General features: G+C 53.7%; 1 protein-coding gene across 3 annotated transcripts in view; it reads left to right on the top strand.

Moving 5' to 3' along the window:
* The window catches only part of DLG5 (discs large MAGUK scaffold protein 5), a 126,955-nt gene that overhangs the window by 51,923 nt on the left and 59,532 nt on the right, over positions 1–15,500 (top strand). For all 3 annotated transcript variants that reach the window (XM_027595967.2, XM_027595965.2, XM_027595968.2), the window contains 3 exons: positions 10,045–10,207; positions 12,436–12,579; positions 13,174–13,357. In XM_027595967.2, coding sequence (XP_027451768.1) covers positions 10,045–10,207; positions 12,436–12,579; positions 13,174–13,357 — 491 coding nt within the window. The remainder of the gene's footprint in view (positions 1–10,044; positions 10,208–12,435; positions 12,580–13,173; positions 13,358–15,500) is intronic.

Here is a 15,500-nt window from a genome sequence, read left to right as displayed (position 1 = left end):
CTTCTGGGACCACAGGTCAGGGCTTCAGGCTTTATTACTGTGTGCTGCCTGCTGCGAGTCTGTCGGCTGAATGGTAGGCTTGTTGGAATTCGGACCATGGGCCTGGCCCCCAGGCAACATGGGCTTTTGTAAAACCAAAGCAGTTGAACCCTGAGCGCACCTCTTTCCTCCCTCATGCTCCCCCTTGGGGACAAGTGCAGTGATCTAACAGCTGACAAACTCATCATGTCAACACTTCGGGGCTTAAAGTGGTATCTTTCTTAGGAACCTTTGCATTTTAGTCTCTCCAGAGAGAGAGGTGTTAGCTTAAACCACAGCAATTATTGTTAATAGTGGAATTTTTAAGGAGGAGCAGGAAGATATAGTTTATGCAGCTGGACCTTTGCATCTTCTGGAAGAAGCTTCATGTCAACCCCCTGCCGGTTGGATCCACATGTACCTGAAGCTGGGTTCAGTCCTTGGGTGGGGGGGTCAGCAGTGTCCCCAGATGCTAGTTGGCAAACAGGCAGAAGGTAGGGCTGTGGACTTTCTGTCGTAGGCTGAGCCGTGGTTGTTGGTGCCCAGGTCTTGAATGCTGAAGGGTCTGGTTGCATCCCCTCGGGTCAGCTCACCGGGACCCAAGTCTTGCTTCTCTTGTTCTTATGCCAGCAGTTGACATCATCCTTGGGGTGGCTAGCCCCACGTTTCTGCAGGCTTACTTCAATGTCCTCGTGGCTGCATCGGCCAGGAGACCTTTGGCTGTAGCAATAGGAATACCTGCTCACCCCGCCCTAAACAACAGACAACTGTGTGCTCTCACATAGTAAGAGGCCGCTGAGGGTGGGCTGAGTGCATCGGGACGTGGCTCTGTGAGCCTCTGTGTGTGTCTGGCCCTCGGGCTGATGGCCGGGCATCTGTAGCCGCAGTTCCAGCTATCACATCCAGACCTGGTGGTGTCCGCGGCTGCACGGCCCCTTGTGGGAGCCACTGGCCACAGGTGGCTGTTTAAATTCAGATGAATGAAAATGAACTAAAATGAACACTTCTAGTTTCAACAGTAACACTTGCTACATTTCAGGTGCCCTCTGGCCACCTGTGACTAGCAGCTGCCATACTAGACAGAGCAGATAAAAGAACATCTGTCGTCACATGGTCCAGAGGATGAAGAGGGTCCTTTCGTGTCTCCTTGTCAGCAAGCAGCCTTCCACAGACATTCCTCGGCACGGTCTCCTCACACTCACCGCAGCTGGATCACTAGTCTGGGCCCAAACCAGCGGCTCGTGGGGTATGGTCCCTGGACCAGCAGCACTCAGGCACTTGTTAGAGGTGCAGGTTCCTGAGCTCCGCCCCATACCTGCTACATCCAGAGCTCTGAGAGTGCGGTCCAGCATCTACATTTAACAGGCCTCCCGGGCTGAGATGGGCTGGCTGTGGCAAGGGCGCTGGAATGTCTGGCTGGCTTGGACCTGTCCCTTGGAGTGGAATGAGCGGTGGGGTCAGCCATAGGGAGCACTGCCGGCCTCCTGGAGGATTCCTCCTGGCTCAGCCTCACCTAATGACAGGCCATGCTCTTTCCCTGGTCAGATGGAGACTGGCTGTTACTGTTTGTTCGCAGTCTCTCTCCACAAAGCTAAGGAAAGGCAAGGCAAGAGCAATGTCTTATGATAAAAACATTACCTCCCTGGGACGCCTGGGTGGCTCAGTCGGTTAAGCGTCTGCCTTTGGCTCAGGTCATGATCCCAGGGTCCTGGGATCGAGCCCCGCATCGGGCTCCCTGCTCGGCGGGAAGCCTGCTTCTCCCTCTCCCACTCCCCCTGCTTGTGTTCCCTCTCTCGCTGTGTCTCTCTCTGTCAAATAAATAAATAAAATCTTACAAAATAAATAAATAAAAATTAAAAAAAAGCAAGAACAAAACATCACCTCTGCTTTCCCGCTTATGTCTCCTTAACAAACACCATTTGGGAAAAGAATGGCAAGTTACAGTCTACATAAGAGAAAATTGGCGGGGGAAGCCTTGGGTGTCGCGTCTTCTCTGTGATGGCTGGTGCCTGGTCGACTGCCCTGGCTAGCGTTGGGCCAGCGGGTAGCCTGTCCCCTTTAGGCTCTCAGCTTGACACAGCTAACAGCTCACCATGCCTGTGTTAACCTAGAGACTTTCTGCTGACGCCTTTTCGGGCAGTTTTCATCAGCTGAGCACGTGTGGCTTCCTGGAGGCCTCCCCCATCCCGTGCAGCCGTCCGTAGGTAACCCGTCCTGTGGGTGGGCCTCATGGATCTGCCCCGGGAGGACATACTTATTTCAGGCAGTTGATATTTTTCTAACTCATTCATCCTGACCTGATTTCTCAGGTGCCTTTTATTTCTCGTCTGTGACAACTGGGGAAGTTTTAAGGAGAACAGACATCCTTGGGTAGCATTTCTAAAATGAGCTTTAAATTTTATGCAGATTGAAGCAACAGGAGAGGTTTCATATTAAATAAAGAGATCTCTTGGCTTGTTGGCAGGAGAAGCAGCTGGAGGGCTTCCTCTGTGTCCCATTCCTTGAAAGTGCAGCTTGTGGTTGGCACGGGAAGGTGGGGTGAGTCATCATGAAAACAGGTTCTCACCCTGACTCCTTGGGCCCTCTGACCCTGCCTTTCCTGGACCTTTGGGTCGGGGGCCTGTGTTCTCAGTTTCTCCAAAGAATGGGAGCACCTTCTTCTCTTGCAGCACGTGCTTAGTGCTTGTAGGGGTTACAGAGAGCCTTGGCCCCTGACCTCACAATCCAGCAGGAGTCTCAGTCCGTCCGGGACGCCAAAAGAGACCACCACCGACTGGGCCGCTGGGAAACAACAGACATTTATTGGTTACGGTTCTGGAGGCTGGGAGTCCAAGATTGAGGCAGATGCCGTGTCCGGTGAGGGCCCGCTTCAGGTTCACAGATGGCATTTTCCTTCTGTGTCGTCACCTGGAGAAGCGGGGAGAGAGCTCTCTGGGGTCCTTTTATCAGGGCACTAGTTCTGCTCATGTGGGACCCTCTCTCATGACCTAATCATTTCCCGAAGGCCCTGCCTCCTAATCCCACACCTTGGGGCTTGGTCGGGGTTTCAGCCGGGAGACACCGGCACTCAGACCATAGCACCAGAGGGGTAAGCGTCTGGCATTGCGCCCTGTGTGAAACAGAAGGAAACAAACAGCTCAGGGGAGGCAGCAGCTATTTCTGATGAGGGGCGACAGAGTAAGTTTCGCGGAGGAGGTGGGCCTTGTGTTGGGCCTTCTAGGAATGATGCTTCAGAAGTAGGAGCAGTGAGAAGGCAAGAGGCCGCCGCTGCCTCTGTTGGTTCGGGTTCCTGCAGAGCAGACCCTGAGTCAAGGATCTGCTCTGAGAGCAAGTGTTTCACCCAAGAGCTGGGCGTGGCTTCCGCGGCTGCACTCAGTCCTGGGAGGGCTGGGCCTCCGAGCTGTCCTGACTGACCCAGGGGTAGGGGCCCCTCCCTGCATGTCATCACTGGGCAGTAGTTACTGGACGGCCAGTAAAACAAGGGAGAAGAAAGCCACTCTGGCCAGCAGATGCAACTTTGGCCCAGGCCAGAGGTTCTCAAACTTGAGCAGGTCTCAGGATCACCTGGATGGGAGTGCTGACTTCACTTCCCGGGTTTCTGAGTTAGGACGTCTGGCTGGGCCTGAGATGTACCTTTCTCACAAGTTTGTGACACTAGGTGCTTTCAGAAGCCCTAGTTCATGATGAGGGACTGTGTCTCTCCTGATGGCTGTGGCTCTCCTGGGCTTGGTTTTGTGTTCTGCCGCTGCTTTGCTTCTCCCCCGAGAGCCGGGGCCTGGAGGTAGCCAGGAAGCTGGGCACGGCCACTCCACCTGACCACGTTTGGCCACGACCAGTTTTCTCCTTGGCTCTGGCACCATGGGCCCATAGGGCTCCGGAGCAGAGTTGCAGTTTGTCCAGCTGTAAATGAGACAGAGGGGGAGGCCTTCAGCTGGCGTGTGGTGGCAAGGGAGCTAAGGACAAAGGGGCTTCTGGCCAAGATTACCCAGCTGCCAAGCAGTTCACTGAGCCTCAGTGGTCTGTGGAGGTGGCTGCACCAGCCATGGCGGCTGGGAGGCAGAGCCAGGACTCATGTGGTGAAAGGGGCCTGCCCTGTCTCCCTCCCGGACTTTGCTCCTGCTGTCCCTCTCACACCAAGGCCCGGTGAGTGACGGCTCCAAAATCCAGGGCCTGTGCCTGCTCTCCTGGCATCTCTAAAGCACCCTCATTGTAATGCAGTCCCTTGCCCCTCAGGCCCCATCCTGGACACAGAGAGGAAGAAAGAAATCTACCTTCTCGAGTGGGTTCTAGATTGGAAAGAGGAAGGAGTGAAGTTGGGGAGAGTGGACAGTTGCATTTGAATCCAAAAGAGCAACAATGCAGGGATAGGCGAGCTGAGGGAAAGACGTTTGTGGTTTCTGTGGACAACTCACTTGATGTGAGTTCTTATTTTCTTGTTCTTTAAGATGTCTACTGTACCTGCAGTGACTGAGGGGGTGGGGAGGGCTGACGGTCCACAACTCCAGCAACCATACCGCTCCTGGGAGGGTGGCTTCCATTTGGGACACTGCAGGTTTTGTTGTTAGCGAAAGTTTTTAAGAAGTCATGTCACTGAGGTATAAATTGCACATAGTAAAATCTCTCCTTTTTATATAGTTCAGTGAGTTTTGACAAACACACATGGTCATGTAATCACCGGCACAAGAAGATATAGGACAGGGGAGCCTGGGTGGCTCAGTCTTTAAGCATCTGCCTTTGGCTCAGGTCATGATCCCAGGGTCCTGGGATCGAGCCCCGCATCGGGCTCCCTGCTTCGCGGGAAGCCTGCTTCTCCCTCTGCCACTCCCCCTGCTTGTGTTCCCTGTCTCACTGTCTGTCAAATAAATAAATAAAACCTTTAAAAAAAAAAAAGAGGACCATTCCCTCACCCCAAAGCATTCCCTTCTGTGACTTTGTACTCAGCCTTTCTTCCCTCCACCCCCAGCCCCTAGCAGCCATTCATCTCTTTTCTGCCCTATGTTTTCGCCTTTTCCCAAACGCCCTATAGATGGAATCATATAGTGTATACAGCCTTTTGAATCTGGCTGCCTTCACTTAGCAGAGGGCCTTCGGATCCCCCAGTTCTTGCGGGTCTTGGTTTGGCCAGTGGCCATTCCCTTTTCTTGCTGAGTAGTATTCCTTTGGAGGAAGGGAACGTTGCTGTTTATACGTTCGCCACCTGCTTTAAGTAGTTGTGTGCTGGTGTTTGTGTTCACATAACTTTTCTTTCCTCTTGTGTAAATCCCAGGAGTGGGATTACTAGGTAATAGGGTAGGTGCACGTGGAACTTTATAACAGATGGCCCGGGGCGCCTGGCCGGCTCAGTCGGTAGAACGTGTGACTCTTGATCTCGGGGTTGTAGGTTCGAGCCCCACATTCGGTGTAGAGATTATTTAAAAAAAAGAAAAAAAGAGAGAGACTGCCTAAGTGTTTTCTAAAGTGGCTGTGTCATTTCATATTCCCACCTGCGATGCTTGGGAATTCTGGTTTCTCTGCCCCCCATGCTAGCGTTTGGTGTTGTTGCCTCTTAATTGTAGCGGTTCTGATAGTGATAAAGGGATGTGACAATTGTCTTCAAATAGTTGCAGGTCTGTTGTGTAGAAGAGTTACGGTTGTAGGTACCTTGTGGCCCTTAGGAGGACATCTAGGTCAGTGGAGGAAATAGAGGGAGACGGATTCAAACTCTGTACAGAGAATAATTTTATGGGGAGATATTAGCTGGGCTTTGCTGTAAAGTAGTGAGCTCCCTCACTGTGGAGGAGTTCCAACAGTCTTGGTGGCCATTTGGGGGATTCTGGCAACCAATTTGGGTGGGAGGGCTGCATCATCTTCAAAACGTCTTTCAACCTTGAGATACAACCAAAAAAAGAAAACTTTATTTTTAAGATTTTATTTATCTATATGAGAGAGAGAGAGAGCACAAGCAGGGGAAGGGGACAGGGGGAGAAGCAAGGTTCCCTGCTGATCATGGAGCCCAATCTAGGGCTCAATTCCAGGACCCTGAGATCGTGACCTGAGCTAAAGTTGGATGCTTAGCCGACTGAGCCACCCAGGCGCCCAGAAAAACTTTATTTTTAGTTGACTGGGAATGGAGAGGGTTTTCTGCAACACTTGCCATTAATTTGGCATGTCCAGGCTTAGCCCATCTTGGGATTCTTCTTGAGGTGTCCTGTGGCCCTGCTCTGCCCTCCACCTTCCTGACTGTGGAATGATAGGCATCCAGGCAGCATGTCCCCCTAAGTCAGAAGTCTGCTGTCTGATGGCTTCTCTGACCTGGCTGGCCTTCTGTTTTGTGTATCCATGCATGTTCAAACCTTGGAGCACTACCTGTCGGAGGTAGTGTAGCGTCATGGTTGAGGCCCTGGCTCTGGAGTTGGAGCCACGTTTGCCTGGGGGTGCACCGTGTACCTGGCGGTGCAGTCTTTGTGGATGTCAGTTTCTCCCGGGATGATCACAGCATGTTCCTGGGAGGGTGCTGTGGGCATGAATCAGGTAAGGACAGGGTGCCCTTAGCACAGAACCCAACACCTACGTTATGCTGGGCAACGTCCGCGCGTTTCATTGTCTGAATGGTCGGCTCCCCTCGGGTCCTCACGTGTGCAGAGCAGGTGTCCTCATCCTGCTGGAGGCTGGGACAGGAGGCCGTGGCTGTGTGTGGCGACAGATCTGATGACCCCGATTTCGGTCCTGCTGCTTCTGTCTCCAGCTTCCTCAAAAACCAAGGAAGGGATGCATCTTTCTGTTGCCTTGTTCCCCAAATGGGGTGAGAATTCTTTATCTCCCTGGAGGCACGTTGCTGAGCCTTGTGGTGCTTTTCATTTCCGAAACTCTTGAGTTGATGTTTCTGTGATACTTCTTGGACTTGATTAGAGCACAGAGCACCTGTTCTTGGAGCATGACGTGGTGTCCCTGAGGTCCCTTCAGGAGGCCGGTGAGGTCAAAACTGTTTTCATAATGATTCTAAGATGTCACTTGCCTTTTCCACTGTCATCCTCACATGGACTTTGCTGTCCAGCAGACTTTTCTACAGGTTCATCCATCCTGTGTGTGATACTGCACAGATAAGAGACTCTAGCTATCTCTCTGAAGCCAGACATCAACAGCATTATAAAGATGCAAAGCAATGCCACTTTTTTTTTTTTTTAAGTAGACTCTACGCCCAGCGTGGGAGCCGAGGCGAGACTTGAACTCATGACCCTGAGATCAAGGCCTGAGCTGAGATCAAGAGTCAGATGCTTAATTGAGCCACTCAGGCGCCCCGATGCCACTCTTCTTGCTACATTTTTTTGTTTTGTAATGGAAAGTGTAGTTAATTTTTCATAAAAAAAATCTTATGTCAACATGGAATGGATTTTCAGTTATTTTAAAATTCATAGATATTTATTTATTTTTTATTTTTAAAGATTTCATTTATTTATTTGACAGAGACATAGCCAGAGAGGGAACACAAACAGGGGGAGTGGGGGAGGAAGAAGCAGGCCTCCTGCCTAGCAGGGAGCCCGATGTGGGGCTCGATCCCAGGACCCTGGGATCATGACCTGAGCCAAAGGCGGACACTTAGCGACTGAGCCACCCAGGCGCCCCAGTTCATAGATACTCAAAAATTTTTAGTTTTAATTTCTAATCCGTTGGTGATCATTAGAGACTTATAACCCATGTAAACAAAAGCTCTTGGGAGTCCCCAATCATTTTTAAGATCATAAAGCGGTCCTAAGATCAAAAAGTTTGCGAACCGTCAGGTGAAGACCTTGGGCTCTGGGGTCAGGTAGATGGAGGGGGATCCAAAACTCAGTGCTGTCATTTATTGGCTCTGTGACCTGGGCAGTTCATTTAATCTTGATACGTTTTTGTTTCCTGATGTGTAAAATGGGAATAACAGCAGTAACTTCCTTAAGGGGATGGGATGCGTTTCAGAAACTGCCAGGCAGGAAGTGAGGACCAGTCATGGCTGTTGTTTGGGGGGCAGTGAGGCACGGAGGCGGAGAGCGTGTGCTCTCGATGCAGGTGCTGGGCTCTCATCCTGGGCATCACTGGCTCTTCGTGCAGGTTTGAGTCCGCGCCCTGATCTTGCCGGGCCTCTGTTTTCTCAGCTGTAGAACGGGGATAACAATGTGAGTGCCCAGCTGGGTTTGGGAGATTAACCCCTGGGTGCTCTGTTGGCTGCTGCTGTGTGGCTCGGCGGTGACTGTGAACACTGATTCCCCCTTTTCCAGGTGCTCCTTGTCTTTTCATCCTGCTCTCTTGGCTTTGTCTGTCCCACATGGATCATTGCCCCTAAAGTTGGTTAGAGGGTGACTCACAGGCATCAGCGGGAGGGGCATCGGATACACGTCCCGAGGAAGCCTCACTTGTCAGAGCACCGGCTAAGTTATTGCAGGTTGGATGACAGTGTAGAGCTGGCTCTGGGTTAAGGGTCTTACAAGTGACTTCGTTTGCCAGAAGAGGACGTGACAGAGCCTACACAGCTGTAACCAGCTGCTTTCCAGAACTCCGGGGGCAGGGGTGAGGGTCCAGGGTCTTTTGGGGAGAGGCGAGGGAAGGCTTCTCAGGCTGTGGAGTAGAACTGTGTGGGGGGCGGGGGAGATGGTTGTGGGCCCCACCTTAGAGGACATTCTGACCCAGAGGCCTGGCCCGAGCCCAGCAGTCCCAGCTGTTATGGTGGTGGCGGCGGTTCTATAATAACATGCACTTTCGGGGCGGGGGGACCCGATTCAGTGGTTGGGGTTCCCATTTGGGATAATGCTGAACTGAGAGATGGGAGCTCCTACCTCACACCGTGATCTAGCCTGTCCCCCAAAAGTGTCGAAGTCCCCATCTTCCCTGGCGCTCCTGGAGGATGCGAGACCACACCCAAGTGCCCATCTTTTGTTTTGGGGGACGCTTGGCTTGCACAAGCGGTCAGCCAGAAGGATCAGGTAGGGGGCTGGTGGTCAAGATGGCCCAGGGTCAGAAGACCTGCATCTTGCCCTTCGCACATTCTAGGGCTGCAGGGGAGACAGACACTGTGTTCCCTGGGGTGAATCGGCCTCCCAGGTCACATCCATAAATGAGATGGACTGCTGTGAGTTCCTGTGATCCTACCTAGGATCTCTGAGGGTTAGCGCAGATATCCCGGGTGAATGTGTGGACAGAGTTAAAGATAAAAGCACCACGGATTTTGTCTCTGTTTCCTGGACATTTGAGTGAGATGCTTTATTCTTAGAAAAGGATTTGGATCTCGTCAGAGGTGTTGCTGGTGGTCACTGTTGCTGCTGGTCCTTAGTAATCGCGTAAGGCATGGGGTTTCCTTTGGGAGAGTCCTGGGCACAGGTGATGAGGGCCTGATAAGGACTGGGCAGCCAGAGGCCTGAGGACTTGGCCTGCATCATGTCACACTGACCTTAGCCGTGGGCGGCTCTCCCTGAGAGCCTTCTCTGAGCCCACAGCCGTGGGCTGGCTGGGGCAGGTCCTCTGGGCATGTGGAGAGGTTGGGGAAGGGGGCTGTGTAGCGTGTTCAGCCCTGGTTGGGGTGGGGGTGGGAAGACAGCCCCGGGCCCCAGCTTCAGAGCCAGCTGCCTTGGGCCTCAGAAGCTTCACTGGGTCCTGCCTGTCCCTTCCTCCTCAAGCCGTGTATTCCATTCTGCTCAGGCCTTAGGTTGGCCTCTCCACGCCCAGGGTTTGGGAATACCTGCTGTTTCCAGACCAGGCAGAGATGCTCAGATCAGGGCCCAAAGGGTTCCATCTTGGAGGTGTCACAGCCGGGCTGGGAAGAGAGTAGGGGTCTCCAGTCAGGGCCAGCAGAATGGGTGGGTGTTGCTGGGGTGCTGGGGCAGACAGCCTGGGCTTAGGTCTCCGTTCCTCCTCTTACTCCTGACTTGGTGTCATCTGAAAGGCAGATGCCAGCAGGACTCACCTGGTAGGGTTGTTTGGCGCAGCTGATGCAGGCCAAGGTCTAGGAACAGTGCCTGGCACACCTAGCGAGTGCTGTCTAAATGCCAGTTCACTTTATTATTGATTTTCCCCTGCCAGGTACCACCGGGAAGGCTCCATCCCCGCCACCCCTCCTCACGGACCGGCAGGTGAACGAGAAGGTGGAGAACCTCTCCATTCAGCTGCGGCTGATGACCCGAGAGAGGAATGAACTGCGGAAGCGCCTGGCCTTCGCGACCCATGGGACGACCTTTGATAAGAGGTAGTGATGCACCTGCCTCCCTGGCCAGGCCCGATGGACCAGGGCTACTCTCCCGCTGCCATCACGCCGGCCCCTCCCTCTCAGGCACTCATCCTTAGCTCCCGGGGGTCCATGCTACACTGCCAGGGTGTCCCTTTGCCTCACTGCCCCCATCGCTTGGAAACGCCCTCCCTGCAGCCTTGGATGGGGGGAGGGAACACAGGTCGGTTATGCTTCCTCCAAGCCACATAGGCGCCCGTGGCCTGAGTCACACAACACAGAGACTGAGAAGTGTGGGTGTGTCTGTCATTTACTCGTCCTCTGCAGGTGGTTTGGTGGGCGGTTTTAGCAGCAGCTGGTGGGGCCTGGTCTTACCTTGGTGCCTCCTCATGGGTTGGTTGGGTGGCCTTGGCTCGTCCTGCCCCTCTCGAGGCCTCTGCCTTCCAGCACCAGGGCAGTATACTTCCTCGCTATCTTGTCTGCGGCCCTCCCTGATGGAGATAGTTGTCCCCGTGCTGAGCCCTCGACCGGCCTGGCTGTGTGCAGGCACGTGTGTGTGCATGTCTGTGTGTGTGTGCATGGCTGTGTGTATGTGTGTGCACGTCTGTGTGCTCGTCCGTGTCTATGTGTGTGCACGTCTGTGTGTGCACATGTGTGTGTGTGTGCATGGCTGTGTCTGTGTGTGTACGTCTTTGTGCTCGTCTATGTGTATGCATATCCGTGTGCACGTCTGTGTGCATGTCTGTGTGCTCATCTGTGTGTGTGCATGTCTGTGTGCACGTCTGTGTGTGCACGTCTGTGTCTATGCACGTCTGTGTGTGTGTGCATGTCTGTGTGCGCACTTCTGTGTGTGTGCACGTCTGTGTCTGTGTGCACGTCTGTGTGTGCATGTCTGTGTGTATGCTCGTCTGTGTGTGTGCACGTCTGTGTGTGCGCACATCTGTGTGTGCGTACATTGTGTGTGTGCGCATGTCTCTGTGTGTGTGCTCGTCTGTGTGTGTGTGTGTGTGTGCGCGTGCGCACGTCTGTGTGTCTGCACGTGCCTCTCCTTACTGCTAGTTACGTGTTCCCATGTTCATTGTTCCCTGCCACGTGTGTGTTTTAGGAGGGTATATTCCACCTGGCTTCTGTGTGGTTTTGGAGAAAATCTTGGTCACTTCTTTTGTTGGGATTTAGAGGTGGATACCAGGTCCATGGTGGGGGCAAAGGGAAGGTCTTTCCCCACCTGCCCCATCCAGGAGGGCTTCGTGGAGGAGGAGGGATAGAGTCTGATTTGTCCTTCTAGGAGATGCTGGTAGGGGTTCTCAGGGGAGGGGGGCTGCCTTTAGGAGCATCAGGCATGTGAGTGCCTCGTCCTGAGGAAGTTCCTCTGGGTCGATGTCAGGCCTGCAAAGGTGGTCCCCTGAGGTTGCTTTGACGAAGATATGGTCCTCAGACAGCACAGAGGCAGGGCCCGTGGAGACATGGTGTGCTAGAGTGCCTGTTGTCCAATGCCTGCCTCGTGTCCCCGAGACTGACGGCTGGCCGAGCCTGCAGCGTTTGCTGTCTGGCCGCCCACAGAGCAGGGTTACTGAGGCCAGCTGGAGGCCTGGTTCTCACCCTGGAGCGTGCACCGGAATCAGCAGAGGGCTTGTTAAAGCTCGGGTTTCTGGTTAGCCCGCCCTCCCTCCCTCCCACGTGTCTGATTCAGGAGTTCTGGGGCTGACCTGAGGATTTGCACTTCTGACACATCCCCAGGTGAAACTAATGCTGCAGGTCTGGGAACCCCACTCTGAGAAGCAGTGCTCCGGGCCAGTGTCCTCACCAGTGGCTGCACACCAGAACCCCCACCCTGGTGTCTGGGTCATACCCCCAAGGACACTCATGTAACTGGGCTGGGCCTTGGTGTTTTGATTATCCCAAGATTGATAGTCACTTTCCTAAAAAGAGGAGAAGCTTCCTCACAGGTTTCTGGGGGGCCCACTGTGGGTGAAGGCCTGCTGCACGGCCTGCCTGGGAGCTGCTAGATAATAAGACAGTACCTTCTGAGCTCCCCAGGCCCGAGCAAGGAGCCCAGGCAACCATGGTCCTCCATGCCGGGGATCCTGTGGGTCTGGGGAGGCCAGGATGTCTGAGTTGAACAAGTGCCAGGTGGTTGGGGTGCATAGGAGACCAGTATCTGGGGACACTGGGCTGGAGGCTCCCCAGGCAGAGACATCCGTTGTCCGAGTGATCCCGGGGCCTGTGTTCACTGCCGCTGTCTGGGTCAGGCCCTACCACAGGCTGAATCCTGACTACGAGAGGCTGAAGATCCAGTGTGTGCGGGCCATGTCGGACCTGCAGAGCCTGCAGAAGCAGCACACCAACGCCTTGAAGAGGTGCGAGGAGGTGGCCAAGGAGACCGACTTCTACCAGTGAGTGGGACTGCCTCATGGCACTTAGTGGGCCTTCAGCAAGTGGGGTGGGGTCTTTGGGTCTCAGTTTTTCTAAGTGCAGGCTGAGATGTGAACCTTTCACACCAGCTAGTGACAGCCTCGGAAGCAGAGCTGGTAGGAAAGGGATTGAAAATTAGGCAGTAGGCCAGGCAGATGGCTGGGCTCCTGGGTCACTGTCCAAGGGCTTTGCTGCAGCTCCTGCGGTAGGAGAGGTGGATGGGCCTGTTCCCCTTTGGTCTCCTGGGGCCCCTCTGAGTGTACTGACCTGCCTTACCTGCTGACCTTTGCCCAGGCCTCAGTCCTCAGAGGTGCCAGGCCTGTACCAGGGAAGGGCTCATCTCCTTGCCTGGGCCTTCCTACGTCTGCCCTTTGGTATGAGGTTTTTAAAAATGGTTTGGTTCTTTCTGGCCTTTGGCTGATACCAAGTTTTGGCCTGTCTCTGAGTGCTGCTGTCCTGGTTACTGTGGGCTCCCATTAGGTGTTTCGGGCGTACTGGGCCTGGAGGGGCTGCAGAAGGGGGACTGGCGGGGGTTGGAGGCTGGCTGCCATTCACTGTGTGTATGGGGGTTGTAGCACACTCCACAGTCGGCTCCTGAGCGACCAGACCCAGCTGAAGGATGATGTGGACATGCTGAGGCGGGAGAACGGACAGCTGCTGCGGGAACGTAACCTGCTGCAGCAGTCGTGGGAGGACATGAAGCGGCTCCATGAGGAGGACCAGAAGGAGATTGGTGACCTCCGGGCCCAACAGCAGCAGGTAGAGCTGGGCAGAGTGGCAAGGAGCAGACCAAGGTTGTGCATCCTCCTACCCCGTCATCCATCTACTCGTCATCCATCCTCCCACCCACCATCCATCCTTTCACCCACCATCCATCCATCCATCCATCCGTCCTTCCACCCACCATCCATCCATCCATCCATCCATCCTTCCACCCACCATCCGTCCTTCCACCCACCATCCGTCCTTCCACCCACCATCCATCCATCCATCCATCCATCCTTCCACCCACCATCCATCCATCCATCCATCCATCCTTCCACCCACCATCCGTCCTTCCACCCACCATCCGTCCTTCCACCCACCATCCATCCATCCATCCATCCGTCCTTCCACCCACCATCCATCCATCCATCCATCCATCCTTCCACCCACCATCCGTCCTTCCACCCACCATCCGTCCTTCCACCCACCATCCGTCCTTCCACCCACCATCCATCCATCCATCCATCCATCCTTCCACCCACCATCCATCCATCCATCCATCCATCCTTCCACCCACCATCCGTCCTTCCACCCACCATCCGTCCTTCCACCCACCATCCATCCATCCATCCATCCGTCCTTCCACCCACCATCCATCCATCCATCCATCCATCCTTCCACCCACCATCCGTCCTTCCACCCACCATCCGTCCTTCCATCCGTCCTTCCACCCACCATCCATCCTCCCACCCACCATCCATCCATCCATCTGTCCGTCCTTCCACCCACCATCCGTCCTTCCACCCACCATCCATCCATCCATCCATCCATCCATCCTTCCACCCACCATCCGTCCATCCATCCATCCATCCTTCCACCCACCATCCGTCCTTCCATCCGTCCTTCCACCCACCATCCATCCTCCCACCCACCATCCATCCATCCATCCATCCGTCCGTCCTTCCACCCACCATCCATCCTTCCATGCATCCCTCACCCACCCACCCACCATCCATCCTCTTACTCCCCTTACATTCTTCCACCCGTTCACCCACCCACCTACCATCCATCCATCCACCCTCCCACGTAGCCATGTGATCATTCAGTAAGTATTTTTGGAATGCCTGATGTGAGGCACTGGGATGTCTGTGAATGGACGCTCTTGAACTCTGCAGTCCAATGGGGGAGACTGATGCTCGTCAAATGATCACACGGATCTGTGTATCACTGTGAACGTTGCAAGGGCTGTCAGAGAGGAGGTGCTATGCAGTGCTGTTCAGTGTGGAAGAGGAATTTGACAGAGTAAGGGGACTTGTGGGTCTGTAGCTTCCTCCCTTTGTGTGGGTCGTGTGAGCTCTTACAGATGGAGAGAAGCATGGAAGTATTGAAGCCCTGTGCAGGTAAGAGATGGAGTAGTTGTTGTTGTTAGTTTTTGGTGGGAGTGTCTCCTCTTCTTTTGCTCCTGACTTACATTCCAAGGTAGTTTCTTCGCTTTGCTCGGCTCTTGTTTCACATGGACAAAAGCATAGGAGTGGGCCAGTCAGTGCGAAAACTGGCTTGCTGTGAGTGCCGTTGGCCAGTATTCCTCTTAGAGCTCACAGACGGAACTGCCCGGGCTGACGGCAGGGGCCGAGGCCACGTCCTGCGTGCATAGATGGTTGCGTGTTTAGGGTGGGAAGGCAGTCCCAGTGAGCGGCAGAGCATCCTGAGCACTGCCGTAGAGCGTCCGCGTTCCCATCGAAATCATTTATGGCTCCCCGAGTTAAAGCAGGACTGTTGGGGCTTGCTCCACACAAAGCTCATATGGGACAATCTGAGCTCATCTGATCATGTAGCATGACATTATCTCTCTTGCTTTTTTTTTTTCATTTACAATTAAAATTTTGCAATTTTAAATTCTGTAAACTTACAGAAGAGTTGCAAGTACAGCCCAAAGAATTTTTACCCCTTATCATTCCAGAACAAACTGCCAACCTGTGTGCTTTTTAATAAACAAGGATATTCTCATATATGACAGTAACACAAACATCAACGTCAGGAAACATTGATACATAATACCATCTATTCATCAGGCCTCAATTTGAGTCTTGCCAGTTGTATGCATTGTGTCTTTAATAAGAAAAGGATCCAGGCCAGAATAAGGCATTGCAGGTCTCTTTGGTCTCCCTCAATCTGGAAGAGTTCCTCAGACTTCGAC

This window comes from Zalophus californianus, chromosome 15, assembly GCF_009762305.2.
Source record: "Zalophus californianus isolate mZalCal1 chromosome 15, mZalCal1.pri.v2, whole genome shotgun sequence".
In the NCBI taxonomy this organism is placed as follows: Eukaryota; Metazoa; Chordata; class Mammalia; order Carnivora; family Otariidae; genus Zalophus; species Zalophus californianus.
Note: the sequence above shows the minus strand (reverse complement) of the source record. Positions and strands in the feature narration are given on the sequence as shown.